The 22,902-nt window shown below is 40.1% G+C and overlaps 2 protein-coding genes across 3 annotated transcripts in view; one reads left to right on the top strand and one right to left on the bottom strand.

Moving 5' to 3' along the window:
* INTS13 (integrator complex subunit 13) overlaps positions 1-10,249 on the bottom strand; it is a 23,720-nt gene extending 13,471 nt beyond the window's left edge. Inside the window, exons 1-7 of one of the 2 annotated variants that reach the window (XM_032220493.1) lie at positions 10,094-10,249; positions 6,247-6,478; positions 5,033-5,107; positions 4,465-4,667; positions 2,612-2,692; positions 1,540-1,630; positions 421-549 (exon numbers count right to left, since the gene is read on the bottom strand). In XM_032220493.1, the coding sequence (XP_032076384.1) occupies positions 421-549; positions 1,540-1,630; positions 2,612-2,692; positions 4,465-4,667; positions 5,033-5,107; positions 6,247-6,478; positions 10,094-10,230 (948 nt within the window). In that variant the 5' untranslated portion in view covers positions 10,231-10,249. Of the gene's footprint in view, positions 1-420; positions 550-1,539; positions 1,631-2,611; positions 2,693-4,464; positions 4,668-5,032; positions 5,108-6,246; positions 6,479-9,641; positions 9,717-10,093 lie in introns of those variants that run through there. The other variant, XM_032220494.1, reaches the window with a different exon arrangement.
* Positions 10,206-22,902, top strand: FGFR1OP2 (FGFR1 oncogene partner 2). Its single transcript, XM_032220495.1, has 6 exons — positions 10,206-10,294; positions 13,463-13,599; positions 14,488-14,605; positions 15,496-15,638; positions 16,815-16,928; positions 18,153-22,902. Exons 2-6 carry the CDS (start codon positions 13,465-13,467, stop codon positions 18,285-18,287), a joined length of 645 nt encoding a protein of 214 aa, XP_032076386.1. The 5' UTR covers positions 10,206-10,294; positions 13,463-13,464; the 3' UTR covers positions 18,288-22,902.

Here is a 22,902-nt window from a genome sequence, read left to right as displayed (position 1 = left end):
TATTGTTCCCATCAAATAAAATTAAAAAGCCCAAGGCCACATTAACAATCGAATAATAAACTGCTAATAAAAGCCAAGAAGGCTATTTGTACTGTGATCCTTTCTTTTCCCCTTTTCTTTTTTTCCCTTCTTCCTCCTCCTCCTCCTCCTCTGCCAAAATTTACTAACCTGGTCACAGACATTGAATGTAGGCTAATAATAATGGGGAAAAAAATGAGAAACAAGAAAAAAGGCGATAATGAAAAGGAGGGGAAAATGAAAAAGCAAAGGCAATCATTTGCAGTAAAAATTAATCGTCAAAACGAAAAGAAAACCCCGTTCGGCGGACTTAAACGAAACGGCCCAGGGGCCTCGGCGGGAGGAGGCTGGTGTGTGTGTGTGTGTGTGTGTGTGTGTGTGATGAGGGGAGGATTGTCTTACCTTCATCGGGATGTTAGTTATAGTGGTGGACGCCAGATCGAAATGCTGCTGAACTAAAAGGTTCAGTCTGGTGGCCAGGTGCCGTCCAGCCCGAACGCTATGGACTTCGCTGGTTAAAACAGGAGAGAGCTTTTTCAAAGGAAAGACAAAAGACACACACATACGCGGGCGTGGAATGGACTCCGTAAACCATCAATTGCGAGAATCATTTTTTTAAAAAAAATAAAATAAAATGTGTTTCTTCAGTTTGGGAAATGTATATCAAGCGCCACCACCACCACCACCCGCCACTCGTGCTCACAGGGACTCCGGGAGGCTTACAGAAAATAAAAACGCGAGGTAGAAGATAATGTAATGTAATAATATAACAATAAAATAAAAATAAATAAAAATAAAAAAACTACATAGTAATAAAATAATAAATTATAATAAAGCAAAATACAATAATAAACAATAAACTGTAATATAACAAAATAATAAAAGAAAATAAAGAAAATAAACTATAATAAAACAAAATAAAATAAGAATTAAGAAAAACAAAACAAAACAAAAAAATAAATATAATAATATAGCCCACACACATACACCCCTCAGTGACAATACACACAATGGGCGCCATCGCACTTTGGGTTCCCCAGGCCTATTGGCAAAACCACAACTTCAGGGCCTTTTGAAATAGTGTCAAAATGGGGGCCAGTGTAATTCCGGAAGGGACAGTATTCCATAAAAAGGGAGCCACCACAGAGCAGGCCCTGTGGACCTGACGTATGTACCTCCTTAAGGGACAAGATCCACAGCAAGAGCTGAGGTGGCGCAGTGGTGAGAGTGCGGTATTGCAGGCTAACTCACTGCCCATTGCCAGCAGTTCGATGCTGACCCGCTCAAGGTTGACTCGTCCTTCTGAGGTCGGTAAAATGAGGAACCCAGATTGTTGGGGGCAAGAGGCTGACTCTTTAAACCACTTCGAGAGGCCCGTGAAGCGGTATATAAGTCTAAGCGATAGTGCTACTCCTTGCTTTCCTGCTCTAGAGGGTCAGATAGACGTGTAAGTTTAACTGATGTTTTAAAGACACAATTCCCAAACCAATCTGAGTTTATACACTGATTTAGGAGACTTACCTCTTTTTTAAGATGATCGGATACAAGGCTTTCTTCCCCGACAGGATAAGTATGAATTAAAACCAGCTCGCATTTCTGGATCTGCATAAGACTGAAGAAGCCAAAATATTTGGTTATAAAGTAAATAATGGCGCATTCAATCGTTGATGAAAACTGAAGACCCAAAACTTTCAAAGATCAACAGAATGTTTACAGGATTGTGGTTATTATTAAATTCATAAATTAACCAGGCGGAAAGAATCTCTAATTTTAATCAATATTCTACGTGCTCTTCTACATTTTTCTATGCAAATTTTCTGATAGGAGCTTTTGCCCACCATTTCCCCATTACATGGAGGATAGGCACGAATTCTCAAGCAACGTTAAAGATATTGATGGAATAGAAATGTTAGAGTTTCATTAAAAGGATATTGAATCCTTAGATCCTAAATCCGGGAAACTTGCAGGCTCCAATTCAAAATGGTTCCACCACAAAAGCGCGGAGGACAAAATCGCGCTCGACGAAAGCGCGCATTTGACGTCATCACAGCGCGACGAAAACATCGCGCTGTGATCGAAAAATGTAAAAAAAAAGCGAAAACCTTACCCTAACCCCCCCAAACCTAACCCTAAACCTAACCCTAAACCTAACCGTTAACGTAACGCTAAACCTAACGCTAACCCTTAACCTAACGCTAAACGTAACCCTAACGCTCTAAACCTAACCCTAACCCTTAACCTAACCCTAACCCTAACCCTTACCTTTATGTGAATCGGCTTGCTTTAATTTTAATTTTATTTCAATTTTTAATTTTTTTCGTCGCGCTGTGATGACGTCACATGCGCGCTTTCGTCAAGCGCGATTTTGTCCTCCGCGGTTTTGACGGGTCACAATTCAAAATGTCAAAAATGGAACTGGATATTGTACAATTTGCTCTACCACCAACTTATTCAACTTCTTTTGCAACTCATACAGAAGGTCCCACAACAGAATGCAGATTCTAGGTCCACAATGCAACTGCGTACTTCATTTTTAGGATTACACATTCCCAAAATAAGATGCAGCCAAAATGCTATTAATTCGTGCACTTACTGATCAGAATTAGCCGCTAATTTATTGTGTTCGTGTATGGTTTCTTGGACAAATTCCTCAAGCATTCGTACATGGCTATCGCTGGAAAGGAAGGGGGGAAAAACACCCAGTTTTAGAAAAAAGAATGTGAATATGTTTTTCATTAAGATCGTTTTTAAAACACGCAATTGTATATCCCAGTGCTCTACTGAATAGCAATTTTTTTTTCCTAATCTGAATTTGAAAAGCTGTTAAGTTTTCCATTCGTAACAGTTTTGTCACTGTTTTATCCTGATCTGGAAAAATGGAAAAAAATAATGCTCTATGATTAAATGCTTCTTTCCTATTCCCGAGGAAGAATCACATCAGTATAATCACCAGGAAGTCTACTGAGCTAGAGGGAGATTTCTCCTTAACAATTATTTGATTACTAATGTATAACTTGATTCCAAAGTTAATAATGGAGAAAGGATTACGTGGATTCAGGATCAAATTAATTAAGAATGATGGTTTTCGGTACAGGTAGTCCTTGAGTTATGACCACAAAAAATTGAGCCCAACATTTATGTTGCTAAGTGAAACATTTGTTAAGTGAGTTTTGCCCCATTTTATGACTTTTCTTGCCACAGTTGTTAAGGGATGATGGGACCCCGGGACACTGTCATAAATATGAGTCAGTTGCCAAAGGGTCTGAATTTTGATCACGTGACAATGGGAGATGCTGCAATGGTGTAAAAAGCAATTGTGAGTCACTTTTCCCAGTGCCGTTATAACTTCGAACAGCCACTAAACGAACTGTTGTGAGTTGTGGACTACCTGTGTTAACAAATGTTCTCCTTAGCAGCCGCGCGAGCGACTCCGGGTGCCGTCGACCGGGCAATGCCGGCTGGCGACCCCTCGGGGGAGGTCCTTCTCTGTAGCTGCTCCGGCCCTGTGGAACGATCTGCCCGCAGAGATCCAGACCCTCCCAACTCTCTCGGCCTTCCGAAAAGCCACTAAAACCTGGCTGTTCCGGCAGGCCTGGGGCTGTTGACCCTTGAATGAGGTCCGGCCCCCATCTAGGTTTGAGTGCATGGTGTATTATTTTAAATCTGTTTTTGTTTTTCCCCTATATTTTATTTTATTCTTGTATGTGTAAGCCGCCCGGAGTCCTACGGGATTGGGCGGCATATAAATTTATTAAATTACGAATTAGGGGACGATCGGGACCATGAATAGGCAAAAGCTTTAATACGGCATCAAAAAAAACCCGCAACACGGATGAATCTTCCCCAGGAGTCCCGCTTGATTCCAAACTGACAGTTCTCTCTCCAATCGGCTCTGGGACTGTGCAAAATGGCCACACCCAACTGGCTCATATTTTAGTCACACATAGGGAGGCCTCCACTTACAACAGTTCACTTAGTGACCGTCTGAAGCTACAACGGCACTGAAAAAGGGACTTACGACCGTTGCGGCATCCCCCCGTTGTCACGTAATCGAAATTCAGACGCTTCGGTAACTGACTCATATTTATGACGGCCGCGGTGTCCCCGGGGTCATGTGATCCCCTTTTGCGACCTTCCGTCAAGCAAAGCCAACGGGGAAGCCAGATTCGCTCAACAGCCGTGTCAGTACTTAACACCTGCTGTGGTCCACTTAATGACAGTGGCTAGAAAAGTTGTAGAATGGGGCAAAAGTCTCTTAACAACTGTCTCGCTGAGCAAACTGACGTTTTGGGCTCATCTGTGGTCGTAAGTCGAGGTCTACCTGTCTAAACTTTGCAGGGCAGGCAAATCAGAACCGGGGGGAGGGGATTGGCGGTGGCTTAGCCCCAAGACTGGCAAGACTGGGACTTTAACATGTGTGTGTGTGTGTGTGTGTGTGTGACAAACCTCTTTGCATTAGTAATGCAGATGATCCGCCCCCTGTTTCCCACACGGTCGGCGTTCTCCATTAACAACGTCCGGGCTTCGTGCTGGTACTCGGTGATTTTGCAAAGAGCTTCCACGGCCGCTACTAAGCCGTGTAGGATACTGCAGCATTCTGGGTCGGCATGAGGATTGGGAGGCCCGACTGCAGCCAAAGCAGCCATTAGCTAATCAAGAAAGAAACATGTTGGGTTCCTCCATAACACTCTCTGTTTCCAAAGCTAAAGAGACACTAATAAGTAGAGTTTCTTCCGTATAATTTAATGGGCATGAATCCACCACCCTGGGGTTTTGAAACAGGAATGCCTCTTCCTAGTCCTTCTTCTCTAAACCTAAAGCCATCTTCTTAAGCTCTCTTGGTAAACGTCCTACTCTGCTGAAGAATAGCAACTGACTGCCTGGGATTTAGTTGAATTTAAGCCGTGGCTGTCTTGGCCTTTGTTTTTAGGAGAATCTAACTCTGCTTGAAGCCAACATCTGCCTGGTTTGTGAAGTGGCAGCAACTGTGGAGATTTTTAATAATTTCATTTACCTCCTGCAAGTTTTGGTCCTCCTGGTTCCAAGAGTTTAAGACATTTGCTCCAGAGTCGCTTACAATGAAGTTCACCTGAATAGTGTATATAACAACATTTAATAATTACAATTTTGTAATGAGACAACCCACACTGCCCAAATATTTCCACTGTTTGGGGAAAGCATAACGCGAACTAAGTTCCTTCTAAAAAAGATAACCCTGCTGTGGGTTATAGGATGAAGGAATCGTCACCTTATAGGAGAGCGAAGAATCAATAAATTTCATAAAATTTCAGTCCGAGGCAGCATCTTGTTCCCCCAAATGATCTGCCAATAAGCATTTAGTGAATAAATAGGACCGCTGATTTTTAATGCCTTGGCCACATGCCGGGTTATATAACAGCATACAGTTCAAATAAAAATATCACAAGCCGCTTTATTCTCATACAAATGCTTTAAGTGGTTTCATCAAAGAACATATTGCAAGCATTTAAATCATAAAATAAAAATATTACCATTTAGGCCAGTGGCTCCCAACCTTTTGGGTACCAGTACCATGGAGAAAGGTTTTTTTTCCATGGACCAGAGGTTTCCCGTGAGCCTGCATCCCACAAATGCAGCCTCACAGGATTTTTCCATTTTTCAAAAATAAAAAATAAAAATGGGCCACCCCTCCCAGGGCTGAAAAAGCCTCAAAAATGTGTAGAAAAAGGTTTGGAAAAGGGCCGAATAAAGGACCCCAAAAGAGCCGAAAATGAGGCGCGCAGAGGCCAAAAACATATTTTAATTGTTGTTTTCCTGTTCTAAATTTAGGTGCATCTTATAGTCGGGTGAGTCTTATAATCCAAAAAATACGGTAATTTTCCCCTATGTATATTTAAAATATACTAATTTATTACTGAACCTGAAACTTTCCTACATATGTAGGAAATGCTGAAGTACTTCCAAGTAGTGAAGATGAACGGTGTATACAGTGTGTTAGCCTAGGAGCCTCAACTGAATTGGTAAACAGAACCTTCCAGTGAATTTGAGATGAATATTATTTGCCTTGTGTTACTAGACAGAATCAAGATTTCATACTAAAGTCTTTATTTGATTCTTGGGGATTTGACTTCACCCTAATTGTGGATAATCGTGGTAACCAAAACCCATGTCTTAATATGAGTTAGAAGAGTAGCAGAGAACCTCTTACTTACAAAACCTTATTGTTTATAAAAGATAAGGGTTACTTACTAGTTTTTTAAAAGGAAATATATCATACATTATCCTGCAGTATTCCATGGAGGACTCCACTGAACAGGTCCAGAGGGATCGAGATATAGGGGCGAGGGGTATGATTCCTTGTGTCCGATTCTTTACCAGCATATCAAACTCAACATGTTGTCGACAGGATTCTGCCATGTAGGGGCAGTGATCTACCACAAAAACTGTTTTGTGCGACTCCGAGAAAATCTTCATTTTCTTTCTACAACAAATTAAATGAAAGATTTTAGGCAAACGCTACATCAATTAAAAATGAGGCTGTTAAATGTAAATGATGACAGTAGAACATTGAAAATCCTCTGCATAAGATAGCTTCTTGCACACATGGAGAATAATGTTTTAAAGAAAATTAAACTATTGGGGCTGCATTGAGGAGAGGGAGATCACAAAAAGGAAGATATGGAACTTCCTGGTTAAGTTTTCAGATATACCAGTAATACTTTAGATGTTAAGGTTAAAGTTATACCTACTAAATTTCAACTGGCAATTTTTCACTTCGCTATTAAGATTTGTTCAGTCCTGTTGTTTTATGCCTGTTTATATTTTATGTTCCAAATCGACATAAGTTCCATGAAATTCTATCAGATCTCAGCATTGACCAAAAAAAATGTCCCCCCCCCCTCCTGTTTTCTTAATCATGTCCTAAGCCAGTGGTTCCCAAACTTGGCAACTTTAAGACTTGTGGACTTCAACTCTCAGAATTCTCCTAGCTGGAGAATTCTGAGAGTTGAAGTCCACAAGTCTTAAAGTTGCCAAGTTTGGGAACCACTGTCCTAAAGCAGATCTGATGCTAGTTGGTTTTTCTGAGATCAGTTAAGGTCAGCCAGATGCTACAACTTCCTGCCACTAGATTGTGGAACTGGCAGAAAATACACACATACACACACACCCTCACACCCACTTAGGAATGCAGCAGTGGCCAACTGCTTCCTGATTGTTGTCAAGAAAACCACATGGACAGGCTGAACTAGATTCAACATGAATTCAAGTAGATTGAAGTTTACATCTAGGGTGGAGTAAATATTAACTTAGCACACTTGCCTGAGCTCAGCCAAAAGGGAAAAACTTTAAAAAAGTTAGTAAACTATGAGCATCTGCAGAGGTAGGTCAATGACACAGGCATCCTGACACCATCAAACAGGCCAACGAAGGCAAGTCCTTTGCAGAACAGCATAATGCACACTTGGTTATTTTGGTTTCATGGCTCATCACCCACACCGCTCGGGATTTGGGAGACCAATCTGCAATTGCGGGGGGCTTCTTGGACACACCCCTTCCTCACTTCCTGCAGTTGTGAGCAAGACGCCTGTTAAGCAGACTGAGTGGGGAACCGCACAACCTTTTGCAGGTTCCCGCTACACAGGTAATCCTCCACCTGGGACAACAATCGAGCCCAAGATTTCCGCTGCGGACCTAAACATTTTTGAAGCAAGTTTTTCCCCATTTTATGGCCGTTCTTGAATCACTGCGGTTGTTAAGTCGGCAACACAGTTGTTCAGGGAATCCAGCTTCCCCACTGAAGGTTGCAAAAGGGGATCACGTGACCCCAGGACACCGCCGACCATTATAAATATGAGTCAGTCGCGAAGCTTTTGCATTTTGATCATGTGACCGTGGGGATGCTGTCATGGTTGTAAAGTGTGAAAAATGGCCAAAAATCCACTTTTTTCAATGCCAATGTAACTTTGGTCTCCAAAGGAGTTGGATGTAGGAGGCTGAGCCCAAGAGGGGTCAAATGCACCATCAGACACGAGTCCCTTTGCACTCACAAGAGATCTGAAACCAGTCTAGTGTGAATTCCTTATCTCCCACTCTTTCCCCTTGACCGTTAGTAGAATCTGAGCTTGTAGAGAGCTTAAGCTTTCAATCAATCATTAAACAGGTAGTCCTTGACTTATGGCCACAACTGAGCGCGGAATTTCTGTTGCTGAGTGACTTTTTGTCCAATTGTATAACTTTTTCTCGCTACATTTTTTAAGGGAATCCCTGCAGCTGTTAAATTATTAACATGGTTATTAAGTGAATCTGGCTACTCGCCCTTGACTTTGTTTGTCAAAAACTTGCAAAAGGGGGTCATGTGACCCCAAGACTCTGCAATCGACATAAATGTGAGCCAGTTGCTGAGCGCCTGAATTTTGCTCCCATTACCATGGGGATACTGCAAAGGTTGTAATTGCGAAAAATGGTTGTAAATCACATTTTTTCAGTGCTATTGTAACTTTTGAGCGGTCAGTAAACAAACTGTTGTATATTGAGGACTACTGGTGCAGCTATCTGTTTTTCCTTTTGGATAAAAGCTGTTCCTCCTCCTCCTCCCTGCCTTATCTGAACTCAGGGCAGGGAAGCAGGAGAAAAGCTTTTTTTGGGGTACGTGTTCAAGTCATGCCACCTTCACGCTTCCCCAGCTAATCACAGGTTGGGAAGAACGAAAGGCACAAATGGAATAAGCCCGTCTCTCAAAGCACAAAATAAAACACAGGTACTCCTGGACTTACAAACAGTTCACTTAGTGACTATTCAAGGTTACAAAGGCACTGAGGAAAGGGACTTAGTAATGTTTTTCACACTTACAACCGTTGCTTGGCCACATGTTCAAAATTCAGACGCTTCTGGATAAAAGCTGCTCCCCCCTCCCCCCTGCAGAATCTGAACTCGGTGCGTGGAGTTCAAGGCAAAGTTGTAAAATAGGTCAAAACTCACTTATCAACATCAATTCTGGGCTCAACTGTGGTCATAAGTCAAGGACTACCTGTACTAGCTACAATTATAACTTTTTTTTTTAATTGCAAGTTAACTTTTAAACAAGCAGGTCCGTTCATGGGCCACTCTCACTGTAGGTATGCCTTGGCAATTTGCTTCACGTCGAAGCACAGGCAGTCCTCATCTTATAACAGTTCGCTTAGTGCCCATTCAAAGTTACGACGGCACTGAAAAAAAATGCGGCAGGGCCGTTTTTCACACTTACGACCACTGCACCACCCCCAAGATCATGTGATTAAAATTGGCAACTGACTTTGTACTTATGACGGTCGCAGGGTTCCCCTTTTGCGACCTCGTGACCAGCAAAGTCGACGGGGAAAGCCAGATTCACTTAGCAACAGGGTGACTTGCTTAACAACCGCAGGGATCCACTTATCGACTGCAGCCGGAAGGGTTGCAAAACGGGGCAAAGCATACTGAACAAGCGCTCAATCGTGGTCGTAAGTCGAGGACTACCTGCAATGAAAGGAAGCAGCCTTTGCAACGTGGGAAGCTTGATTTAAAGAATGCAAGAGCCCCTCCCGCCCGTATTGTTTCAACCCCAAACGACCCCCCCTCCCATAACACACACAAACACACAATCACACAACGTTATGTTGCCTTACAGCAGCCACTTTTGACTTTCAGATTCTCTACTTCCAGGGAGCAGATCGCGCATGCGCTCTGAGTATCTTTCACTCTCGGCGAATCAGAGGGCGAGGGGGGAGGAAAGCGGAAGAGAGAAAGAGCAACTGACGTCTCACGAGGCTTCAGACGGGATGCCTGATTGGCTGGGGAACACCCCCCCCTCTTCTTTTCCCGGCTAAGCAAAACCTCGCGAGATTTCCAAGCGAAGTTTCCTGCGGGAGGGGAGAGTCGAGAGAGGAAGAAAAGAGCGGTGGGGGGTGGGGGGAGAAGAGAGAAAGAAACCCTTCTCGCGATATTTCCCTACCTAGGCGGAGGGGAGGGAGGGACGGAGAAGCCAAATCTCGCGATAGCTCGCTTCGCCCGCATCCTCTCTCTCCCTCCCTCTCTCCTTTCTCGCAGCGTCGGCGAGCGGCTCTCGCGCGTAACCTACCTCACCGCTACCCCATGGGGTCGCCCGGCCGGCCGGTGCCTCTTCCTCTTGTCCTTCGAGCTGCCGCCGTGTGAGGGGGCGACGCGGGAGGCGGCGGGCGGCGGCGAAGCGGCCGAGCCGCCGGCGTCCCTCCACATCCTCTCGCCCGCGTCTGCGCCCTGCCGGGTGGGGAGGGCGGAAAGGAATGAATCGTAACCATCGGTGAGAGAGAAGGGGGAGAGAGTTTTTTTTTTTTTTAATGGGATGGGGGCTGGTTGGAGGAGGGTGCGCGCGCACGCGGCCTCTTGAGGCGGAATGGGGCGCGAGAGGAGAGGGGAGGGGGGGGAAGAGAGAGAGAGAGCGATAGAGAGAGAGAGCGCGCGCGCGTGCGCGTGCGTGCGTGGTGGCCTAGCCGCGCTCTGATTGGTCGGCCGGGGTGGGCGCGCGGAAGCGACGGTTGGGAAAGGCCGTTAAAACGGTTCCCGGAGGGGGGAGGGGGGCGCTTTCCCCCCCCCCCTTTCTCTCCCCCTCACCCTCCTCAAGGCCGCAGGGAGGCCGGAGATGCCCGACGGGGCTATTAAAGAGCCGGACGCCGCTGCCTGTGGAAGGGAGGGAAGCCCCCCACCTTGTCATATAAATGCAGTGTTTCTCAACCTTGGCAACTTGAAGATGTCCGGACTTCAACTCCCAGAATTCCCCAGCCAGCGAATGCTGGCTGGGGAATTCTGGGAGTTGAAGTCCGGACATCTTCAAGTTGCCAAGGTTGAGAAACACTGATATAATGGATGGGAGTATAGGCGTAGATATTTATTTATTTATTTCCCTGGGTCACAATATCTGGGGATAAGCAATCATTTTGGTCATATCCCTGGGTCGCGTAATGTAGGTGGGGATGTGAGTAGGCGCCTATTTTATTTATTTATTTATTTATTGGGTCATGTCCCTTCTGTCATACAATATATACAATACCATACAAGTTCGGCCAAGTTAAGCAACCAGTTGATTCGAGAGAATGTGGAGAGGCTGGGAAACCCACAGAAGGGAAAATAGCAATAGCAGTTAGACTTATATACCGCTTCATAGGGCTTCCAGCCCTCTCTAAGCGGTTTACAGAGTCAGCATATTGCCCCCAACAACAATCCGGGTCCTCATTGATATAAAAATCGATATAAACAATCAAGAAGTAGTTTAGTGCCTAAAGAAAGCTGGGAAGAAACGTTTTTGTGTTGTTTATACAATGATACAACGGCAGAGTTGGAAAGGGGACCTTGGAGGTCTTCTAGTCCAACCCCCTGCCTCGGCAGGAAACCCTATACCTATTTCATATGCGGATAGATGCATAATTAATCATTTTAATTATTGGCCACGTCCCTCTGTCATATAATACATGTGGAGATATGCATAATTAATTGACTAGTCAATTATTGGCCGTGTCCCTATCATATAACATATGTGGGGATATGCATAATTAACTAATCGTTGGCCATGTCCCTGCGTTATATAATGAATGTATGTGGAGATGTGAGTATAGGCATATTTTTATTTATTTATTGGTCTTGTCCCCGTGTCATATGTGTGGGGATATGCATAATTAACCAACTAACTAATTATTGGTCATGTCCCCATGTCACATAATGTACGTGAGGATGTGAGTATTTACTTATTTATTATTGGTCCTGTCCCTCTGTCATACAATATATGTGGATAGATGCATAATTAATCAATTATTGACCATGTCCCTATGTCTTATATATATGCGGAGATATGCATAATTAATTATTGGCCAAGTCCCTGTCATATAATATATGTGAGAATATGCATAATTAACTAATTAATTATTGGCCATGTTCCTATCATATATATGCTAGGATATGCATAATTAATTAACTAATTATTGGTCATGTCCCTCTGTCTTATAATGTATGTGGAAATGTGAGTACGTATATTTTTATTTATTTATTTATTGGTCATGTCCCTGTGTCATGTATGTGGGGATATGCATAATTAATTACTAGTCATGTCCCTGTGTCATACAATATATGTGGGGGTATGCGTAATTAATCAATACATTAATTATTGGTTATGGCCCTGTGTCATATAATGTATGTGGGGATGTGAGTATACACGTATTGTTTTATTTATTTATGTATTTATTGGTCACGGCCCTGTGTCATATAATATATATGGGGATGTGGGTATATGCATCATTTTTTTTATTTATTGGTCCTGTTTATGTAGTGTATATTGGAGGTTGCGAGCCGAATGCCATGAAATTTCATTTTCATGTATGCCGATTAGTATAAGCTGACAATAAAGATATTCTAAGTTTTAAATTCCCTCCATCCTGGCCCAGGTCTGAAGGGAGAAAAGCCTGGCAAGAGGTGGAACGAGCTTGAGTCTCCTCTCCCTCTTTAACAGGGCTTGGGTGTTTCCGCATCCCCCTTTATTTCTTAGCCTGGTGGAGTGTGTTGTGAGAAAGCGATCAATGATCAGTGAAGAGAATTAATTTCTAAACAAGGAAAACCAGAAAATCAATAGATACCTAAAAACAGTAAGAAAACTTTTGCAGAAAGTTATTAAATTTAGGAGCTTTATTTAAAAACTCATTTGTGATTTCCTTTTCTGTTATGAAAACTCTATACATACATATGTGTCAGGCAGGAAATATTAAATTAGCAGTGTAATTTGTAAAGTAGGTTCTTGTTGCTGCAGTTGCTTTGTGACAAATAATACCTTTGAACAGAAAAGGGTGGCCTGAATTGCTTGTGTATTTTACCAGTGTCACTATTTAGCAAGGGTACAATAACTACGAGCAATAGATTTCTTCTGAGAAATCAAAACCTATTAAAGCTTCCCCTAATTCTTATGTTGTATTATAAGGATGCAAAGGATTTGTTGCATTGTTATTGACATATAGTATACTTAGTCAGCGCAGAAGCCTTATTCAATGTAGGGGCATCAGCAGGAGGTCTTACATATTTATACAATATGTACAATGTTTCAAAAATTAAAAGATTTCCCAATACGATGAGTTTCAGAACATGTAGGGTGACAGTTAATATTCTATTCAAAATACAGGCCTTCCAGATTGGAAGCATGGCACTATCTTTTCCAAGAGCTGTGATTTACAAGGGATATAAATTAAGGCAATCCTGTGCAGAAGTCCATTAATCTTGCTTCTGTATTGCATCAAGATACTTGATATACTATACTATAGAATAATACAGTAATGGATAAAATCAGTGACATTAACAAAAGGAAGAGGATTCACACATTCTCATCTTTCAATCTGCATGTTCAGGATGCCAGGCATCTTATGCTGCTTCTGACAAACTGACAAAGTGGAAGGGTAGCTGGTATTGTATAACGTTATCTTACTTTAATTTTTAGAAATGAGTTGCACAATTGAGAAGGCCCTAGCTGATGCCAAAGCGTTAGTGGAGCGACTAAGAGAGCATGACACGGCAGCAGAAGCTCTCATTGAACAAACTACCGATCTCAACAAACGAGTGGAAGCAATGAAACAGGTTTCCCTTCTCTCTTAATTATTATTCAGAAACTGACTGCTTCATTATGGTATTTTAAAATGTGCAGATGTAAAAGAACAAAACATTCAGTTCTACCCTTTTTTGTTTTGATAAGGCTGTAAGATATTGAATTAACTTTCTTGTGTGAGCATTACGATTAATTTCACTTTTTAAGAGGAGGAAAAAGCTTGAAATTTTAAAATTTCTTAGTTAAATTATTCTGTAATACCTAATTTTATAAATCCTCATGTATTTACTTTCAAAATGGAACTTGTTTTGCATTTTATTGCTCAATTCTGATTAGATTCCTTAGTTCTTACTATGAACCAAGAATGTAAACATGAACAGCAATACATAGCATGACGTAATCCAAAATTAGTTAAAGCCTGTTCTCCAACATCTGAAATGGTACCATTAAAACCTGATGTCCACCTCTTAATTAGAGAAGCTGCCAGATGAATGTGTTTAAGTTGTAGACTTTTTTGCATTTAATTTTAAGCAATATTATAATATTCACCTATGCAGTGGTAAATTTGGTGTTTTTTAAGCTGCTGCAATATTTTTAATATTTACAGCAAACAGAACAATTTGTAATGTGATTACAGTATGTTAATGTTTTCACAGGTAACTTCAGACAGCAGACATTTTAATGAATTCAGTTTTACTGAGATGGATTTTTATTTCAAATATTCTGTATTTTATGGTTAAGTTGTTCAAGTGTTCAGTTTTTAAATTCACATTTGAAAAATATAAAGACAAAGTTTTTATGGATTCATAGTACTAATTCTATTGTATTAAAATGTCTGGTTTTGAAATTGAAATTCATCTTCATTTTTAATGCTAGATATCTCTTAATTTTTTGCCATTCTGTCTTTTTTATGATTTCAGTACCAGGAAGAAATTCAAGAACTTAACGAAGTAGCAAGACACAGGCCTCGGTCTTCCTTGGTCTTAGGTATCCAGCAGGAAAATAGACAGATCAGAGAACTACAACAAGAAAATAAAGGTTAATAAACATTCAGTTTAAGAAGAGTCCTGTTTACTATCAAAATAGTCCAAGATTTCTCTTTAAAATTCAGTGTGCTTTATTAGAATAGCCAAATACTTAATAGCTTGCAATAATACATCACTCCATCTTCCTATTATAATGTGTGCATAAGCCAATAAAATACCTGAAGCATCTGTTACAATTACTTCCAACTTCTGGTGCTTTAGTGTGTGTGTATTGGGAGCAAAGAGCTATACATTTTAATGTATCATTCTTAACACGGCATTGGAAGCATGCAGTATTTGGAGCTAAAAGCAGGCAAATTATTATGGTTGTTGGCCCTCTTTAAGGGAGCCAGGTATTTTCCCTCAGCAGCAGCATAGGATCAAGAACATTTTCCTTTTGAATTCAGGCAAACATATTTGCCCAAGTACTTGGGACTTAGATCTGAATAATAAACACCTGGACATTGCATTATTATTCCCAATGTAATTTGCGTTACAAATATTTTTATAATGTAATATTTTATCAATTTAAATGACAGTCTTTGCCAGAGGTTATTAGGAATGCTATTCTAATTATAGCATAGCTTGCCTTTTCAATAACCCCTTTAGCTTCCATTAGCCATATGTTATGCTGCAAAATACTAAACTATTTTCGTGCATGGTATCATGCTCTTTATGATGAAGAAATAGTAGTCCATACAAATAAAAAATTTCGAAATTGCTGATATATTTCACAGTATTTGAATTATCTGCACAGATAGATTTTTTTTCCTTCATGAGATAGTTAAAGGAAACCAAGGTTCTATTTGATTCTATTTATCAAATAGAAGGGAGGGTTGTATAGAAATTTAATAGATAAATAAAAATACCTGTGGATGTTAAATTTGCTATGTATTCTGACAGAACTCCGAACATCTCTCGAAGAACATCAGTGTGCCTTGGAGCTAATAATGAGCAAATATAGAGAACAGATGTTTAGATTGCTCATGGCCAGCAAAAAAGACGATCCGGGTATAATAATGAAGTTAAAGGAACAGCACTCCAAGGTAGCCGGCTCTAAATATTGATGTAAATCTCTTCTGGCCCTGGGCATTTCTTTGGGTACTACAGATTTTATTTACTGTATTAATTTGGTACAAAACAACACACGGCTTCAATCAGACTTTACCTTTTTGACCTGCAAAATGGCAATGACAAAGAGAAGATTTTCAAAATCAAATCTGGCCCTTTGTTGAGGAAGTACAGGTAGTCCTCAACTTGATGGCCACAATTGAGCTCAACATTTCTATTGTTAAGCAAGACAGTTATTACGTTGCCCCATTTTACAGCCTTTCTTGCCACAGATGTTATGTGAATCACTGCAGTTAATAAGTTGGTGATGCGGTTGTTAAGTGAATCTGGCTTCCCCATTGATTTTGCTTGTCAGAAGGTCACAAAAGGGGTTCACATTGGGAAACTGGAACAGTCATAAGTATGAGTCAGTTGCCAAGCATCTAAATTTTGATCACTTGAGCATGGGAATGTTATAAACATTGTAAGTGTGAAAAATGATCATGTCCCTGCCGTTGTAACTTTGAACGGTCACTAAAGGAATTGTAAATCGAGGACTATTTGTAGTTAAATCAATATCCTCTGCTTTGTGGAGCTATCCCTTGTACAAGACATAGCACTCTGAAATAATACCATCCCTCCTGGTAGATCTCTAGCAATTATATACACATGGATGTGGATTTCTTATTAGTCAATAAATAGTTTAAAATCTCAAAGGAAGGTAACCAAACATTGACTGATTTTATTCGATTTGTGTTGCCTCCCATGTCACCTCTGGGTGGATCACAGCAACAAAATGATATTCAGCCATAGTTTCTGTAAAACTTAAGAGATCTACTGTATAGACATCAACTCCCAGAATTTTGCACCAGCATGGCCATTGCTGGGAACTGTAGAAATTCAAATCCATACAACTCCAATTTTTTTAGGCAATTTTGGTCTGTGACCATTACTAATATTCAATTTACAAGGAATAATGTAGTGACTTGAGAACTATTTATTACAAAGCTCTTCTTATTGTGGAGGAAATACGAGAATTAACAAAAAAGTAAACTAGTTTTGTTTATTGATTATAATGATTATGAAGGGGATCTGTTGTAACTGCAAAACAGCATTCAGGAGGTATTTTAAAACAAAGTATTACTGTTAACGTTACTTTACTCTTGATTTAGGAATTGCAAGTACACGTGGACCAAATCACGGAAATGGCAGCAGTAATGAGAAAAGCCATTGAAATTGATGAGCAGCAGGGTTGCAAAGAACAAGAACGTATTTTTCAGCTTGAGGTAGGATTTTAAACTCTGGAAAAATGCATACATTATTTTTAAACCAGTAAATTCAAAGAATTATTAAGATAAGAATGTTAAAGTCCCATACCTATCTGAGGATAAATTGCTCTGGGTAATCTGGAAGTGTTATTTTACAAATTCATTAAACACACAGCTGGGTTCCGAATGTAGCTTCTGCTTTAGAATTAAATATTTGTTTGAAAAGATAGCTGTTGCTTTGAATGCAGAGTCTCAATCCGTTTGCTCAGAGTGGCCAGAAAAAATGCTGTTCTTGTTACCTTCTGTTCAGTTCCTGAGTAAAAACACCATTCGTTCACATTGACCTCTGCCTCCCATTCCCAAGTCCAGCTCTCTATAGACTCAGGTTTAATTCCAGAGGAACTGAAGAACTACAGATAGTCCTCAACGTACGACCACAGCTGAGCCCAACATTTCTGTTGCTAAGCGAGACAGAAGTGAGCTTTGCCTCGTTTTATGACCGACCTTGTTACAGATGTTAAATGAAACACTGCAGTTGATAAATTAGCAACATGGTTGTTAAGTGAATCGGACTTCCCCGTTGACTTTGCTTGTCAGATGGTTGCAAAGAGGGGTCACATGGCCTTGGGACACAGCAATGGTCATAAATATGAACCAGTTGCCAAGTGTCTGAATTGAGATGAATCCTGAATTGAATCCTGGGGATGCTGCAGAGATCGTAACTGAAAGGTTGTAAATCACATTTTCCAGTGCCGTTGTAACTAAACAGTCACTAAACAAATTGTTGTAAGTCAAGGACTCTCTATTTTGCGGTAGAGTGCTGTTGCCTCAACTAGTTTACAAGGTCCTTTTGTTTTCCCCTTACAGGGAGAACGAGAGAGGTCAGACTTTCAAATCATAGAAAAGTACATCTTCTGCATAGTCTTTAATTTTAGTACTTTTCCATATGCTTGAGAAACCTGAAATCTTCCTGTGAAAATCTTTGTGCCCTCGTGGCTTCTAATGAGTAACTCTAGTAAAAGGCACTTAACTTGGGTGCAACTACACTGGTACTCTGGTATTCAAGGATGAGACGTCAACACCACTTCAAGGGAGGGGATTGTAGAGGAATGTGTGGCTAACCTTGATGAATGATTGCAGAAGCCATTAAGGGAAGAGAAACAACAACTTAGTGCTGAGAAGGGGAAGAGCATTTTAATTCTTTGTCGTGCCGCTTTAAAAGCATTGTTTTGTTGCTTACAGCAGGAAAACAAAGGACTGAGAGAAATACTGCAGATAACCAGAGAATCGTTCCTGAATCTTAAGGAAGATGCCTCAGAAAGTACATCTCTGTCAGCACTAGTAACAAACAGTGACTTGAGTCTGAGAAAAAATTAAAAGCTCTTACGAAGACCGTCTGGTTGTAACAGCAAGAAGTATCAAAGCAGAGATTTTCGAATGGGCATTGAGACATTAATACACCCTAAACCCGGTTGATTCTTTTACACCATATATGGAATATGATACTCAGCGATTGGTGGAGGAAAAGATTCAAAGCACAGTCATATACAGTAATTGATCTACTCCAGGACACAGTCACTGTATTGCTGATGTTTTTAAATTGTTGCTTTCCTAAATTTGAGGGGTGGTTTTGTAAGAATTCGGTTTTAGTGCATTGCTAGTGGAACACTTGAAACTTTCATATGGGCAGGAACTTCATTTTTAAATACAAATAATTCCACAAGAATAACCGCACCTTTTTAAAAAGATAATTTCATGGGGAAGATGGCGGGGCTGGTGAGAAATTTGCTGACATTTGTTGTTAATGTTAAGTATTTTTAGCTCTTCTCAAAATTTAGGGAGTAATAGGATGTGTTAAGATCAGTCAGTAAGCAATAAACGTTAAGGGAACTTTTGCACACTGAAGTATTTCTGAAATATATTCTTTTACAATCAGTAACTGATGAGAAATATTATGGTGAAATTACAAAAGAAAAAAATCTGTTTAGATCCCTATGAAATTTAACAGATTCTACATCATGTTTTAGCATAAACATGCAAGAACTTTTTCTTATCTTTCAGTCAGTCAAGATGAGTCATTAACTTGTATGTAAATAATTTGAGGTTCATATGTGCTTTCGTGTGAGATATCCTGTGAATTAAAAAAAACGCGTATGAAATTCTTGAGAGTTTTATAGAATATTTTTGGAGATAACAATTATCCAATTAAGGGATGGGAAATGCTTCATGTCGATAGCTAAAAGCAGTGGGGCTTTATGCACACAATGGGTTTAGATGCCTTTATCCTTTTTTTTTTACTCCTAGCCTATGAAACATCATAGCTCTTTTTTGGAAAGCTATCCCAGAATTTGCAGAATGACTTATTAGGAAGTTGAGTATCTTATCAGTTGAAAGAAAAAACAGGATAGTTACTTTCCTAATTTGCTTCCATGCACGAAGGGTACTTGGGAATTAAGGCAAGTGTCTCTTTAAGAATAAACCTTAACCTTAGATTTTAATAAGCGACTGAGACGCTGTTTGTGTATACGTGGGGCAGCCTGGCAAATAAATCATGGTTCTAACATAACGACATGGAAAAACAGATAAATTTGTCTTGATAAGTGGAAACTTTTTAAAAATGATTAAATGCATTTTTGTAAGAAGAGATTCTAGTCTTCAGGGAGCTTGGCTAAAAAAGTAAGCCTCTATTAGTCATTTATAGACCACAACCCTGAAATTATTTCCCACTTATTCAAGGAATGTACATAAAATTAAAAACGGAAGGGAAGTGTGTTAAATTCTCAAATTTGCTTGGAATAACACTTGGTGGTAGAATTTGGGATCAAATTTGCATGTCTTGTCATGTTTTTCCCAAGTTGTTCCTAGAAGTTTTGTTAAGCTCATTAAGAGTTTACCAACAATTTTATTATGCTGGCTGGGGAGAATCATAGTTCTATTGTGCAACTATTTAATTCTGATTTTAAACTGTGACCTACTATTATGCTTTTATTGGTAAATATTTTTAGCATAGTAGTTCATTCAAAATTATAGGGCATATTTAGCCAACAAATATCTGTAGCTGAACTCTAGACATACTTCTAGATAATTTTTATTATCTGGCATTCCAGTCTTAAAATACTTCCACAGCTTATGTATATTAATGCCACTATTTTTCAAAAAATGAGCTGCTCAAAATAAATTGCTAATTTCAATGTTCAGATGTTTATATCTATACCCAGTTCATTAAATACCTCAATAAAAAGGAATTTATTCATAATTTTTGCTTAGAAAGATGAAATCTTAACTTTACAAAGCAAACTGTAGACAAAAGATCTATTAAGGCTGAGCACAAGAATTTGTATAACATGTTTTCCTTCTCTAGGTGAGAATTTCTCAGATATGTATCCCCCTTTGTAAATTCTAAACTGTTTGTAAATAGGAGTTAACAGAAAATATTTTCTTGATATTTGGTGTGTAAAGTAAAAACTTTCTGTTGTGCACTTGATGCAGCACTGTCAAAATGCAGTCTTCCTCAGAACCTTACTATGTAAATGTGGAATCTTTCAAGTTTGTGAAATAGATGTCATTAGCTCACCAAGAATTATTTATGGAAGCATGCTTGAAAAAATAACTTGTATGTGTAACTTACTGTGGTCATCTAGTTGAAACCTGAATTTGTCAAGGGGCGTACCTACCATTTCCTTTCCCTCGTGTGTGGCATGCCCATTTTCTATCTCATTTTTGTATTGCAAATGCTGGTGAGAATGCATTCTGTACAGTAAACTTATTTTTACCAGTAAAACCGGGTTGGGTAGATGTTTCAACAGTTAAGAGTTGGAGAAATGAAATCCTGTGTTTCATAGCCGTTATCGCCACTGAAGAAAACCCCAAGAATATGTAGTATGAATTGATCAAATCCAGTCCTTTTTCTTGTTGGTCACAATCTTAAATTCTTAGTAAGAATTAAAGATTTTCTATTGGATTGGACTGCAAGAAACTAATACAAGCTATTAGGAAACAGTTGGAAGATAAAAGGATAAATCGACACCAATTACAGTTGGACTTTTCAATCTAGGGGGAAAATGCACAACAGAAAACTCCATAAGTGACTCAGGTTGCTTCAATCATAATTGCATGGAGCTTTTCAAACAGCAATTGACAGTTCTGGTCAAGGAGAATATTTCATTGCTCAGGGTTAAAAAGAAGGGCCATTGGTGCTCTCAGAGTTTGGGTGGTTCTTGATGTTTTTTGCAGCTGTTTCATTACCAAAATTAGGTAACGTGATCACTGATGATGTTACCTTTTTGGCATAATGGAACTGCAGGAAGACAACGAAGCTCAAGAGAGCAGTAAAGATCCCTAATTCACAATTCACGATAATCCAGTCAACATTTCCAAATACCTTTTTGTGTGCAAATACTTTGTTGCTAGTGATCCACAACTAGAGAGCAGTTCAGCGGCAGCAAAGGACATAATTCCCATCAACCTGTCTGCTTGCCTTTTTCTAAAGATACAAAATCTCACAATTATGGTGGATTTCAACTTGCTTCTATTCCCCTAGTAATGCCTCCCCCCCTCCCCAAAGCTAAGTACCTCTATAAAGCCCTTATATACAATTTTGAGGCCTCCTGGAACCTCGTTGAAGTTTAGCAGCAAACAACGTGAAAGAACAATACCAATTTTTCACCCTCGCCTGTTGTTAGAAGGCCTTGGGATCATCTGAGTGAACCTTGTCTTACTATACAGTGCAAAATTTAACCCAATCTAGAATCTTCTGTGGCATCTGTTTTATCGCTCAGGAAATCTACTCTTGCTGGTTTGGTCTTCACATTCAAGGACCACCGTTGCTTGCAGAAAGATTCTTGGAAATTTGGTAAGGGAATATGAAGTCTTGCCCTTGGGAGGCAAGGCAAAATAATCAGGATCTTCTCTTGTACCTTCAATGCTGGTTAGTGCACAAAGTAGAAAGAGCCGCACACACCGCTGTGGCCATTGTAGGTGAGTTAAAGAGATGCCAGTGAGATCCCTTTTATACATTTGTCCTCCTATGGAAGTTCTTCCTAAATGAAACCCAAATGAGTCACTTTATTTCCATAGTCCCTTTGGAATATCAAGGTGGCTTAGAACACTTTGCTCTTCTTCTGGACTGGAAAGCATGAAGTCTCTCTAGGTAAAAGGCAAGATAAGGCTAGTACTGTGGAAGAAAAAACACTCCGCTCTCACTTCCATTTGAAACGTCACATTTATTATAAAAAGGGATTGAGTGACTTTGCTTGCTTTTTTGTATTGTCAATTTTAGCACGTTAAAAGCAGCTAATGGCTTTGATTCCTGAGTACCATTCCATCAGGTGTGGCAATTCATCCCAGCACTCAAACGTAGCCTGCAATATCAAGCCGCTGGAGGCATGTGGATTAATCTTCACTTTTCAACCTTAAAATGCAGCTGACCTACGAATAGCTGCTACAGATGATGGACATACATCAAATCCATCGCTTGCATTTACAATGATTTCAGGTTTATACTTTTTGAAGGCCAAAGACAAGAATGGCTTTACGTCTTCAAAAACTGCCAACCGTCACTGCCCTCCGTGGAACTGTTTCAGACTTTAAGGCAGCAGAAAGACACCACAAAGATAACCGGTCTGAAAATTTACATTTTTTTTCAGGACTTGACACCTAGGATACAGCTGCGGCACAATCTGTTCCGCAGCCTCTTATCTGCCGCCTATGTGGACACAAAGGGCGAGTTAGCAAAGCAATAAACTGCTTCTTTTCTGCCCCAAGAAAAATAGAAGGTGTATATCACACGTCCCTTGAACGGATTTAACAGGCCCCACTGGTTTGGCTAGGCACTTATTTGTGGATGGGGAAAATCACTGCAATTTTGTGCTATTCGACCCATTTTAGACACACTTCCAATCCCAGGTTCCCAATTACATGGAGTTTCAACAGGAGTCAACAGCCTAAGAAACCGATCAATGCAACAAATAGTTTTAAAACAGAAAAGGGAGAG

This window comes from Thamnophis elegans, chromosome 7 (genome assembly GCF_009769535.1).
Source record: "Thamnophis elegans isolate rThaEle1 chromosome 7, rThaEle1.pri, whole genome shotgun sequence".
In the NCBI taxonomy this organism is placed as follows: domain Eukaryota; kingdom Metazoa; phylum Chordata; class Lepidosauria; order Squamata; family Colubridae; genus Thamnophis; species Thamnophis elegans.
The sequence above is the reverse complement of the archived record's forward strand: the minus strand, read 5'-3'. Positions and strand labels throughout refer to the sequence as shown.

What these genes read in the sequence shown, in the direction of transcription:
- FGFR1OP2 (XM_032220495.1), top strand. Translation starts at nt 13,465, where the DNA reads ATGAGTTGCACAATTGAGAAGGCCCTAGCTGATGCCAAAGCGTTAGTG. An exon ending in GAGTGGAAGCAATGAAACAG is followed by an intron (nt 13,600 to 14,487) that starts GTTTCCCTTCTC and finishes TTATGATTTCAG; the next exon opens with TACCAGGAAGAAATTCAAGA. An exon ending in AACGTATTTTTCAGCTTGAG is followed by an intron (nt 16,929 to 18,152) that starts GTAGGATTTTAA and finishes TGTTGCTTACAG; the next exon opens with CAGGAAAACAAAGGACTGAG.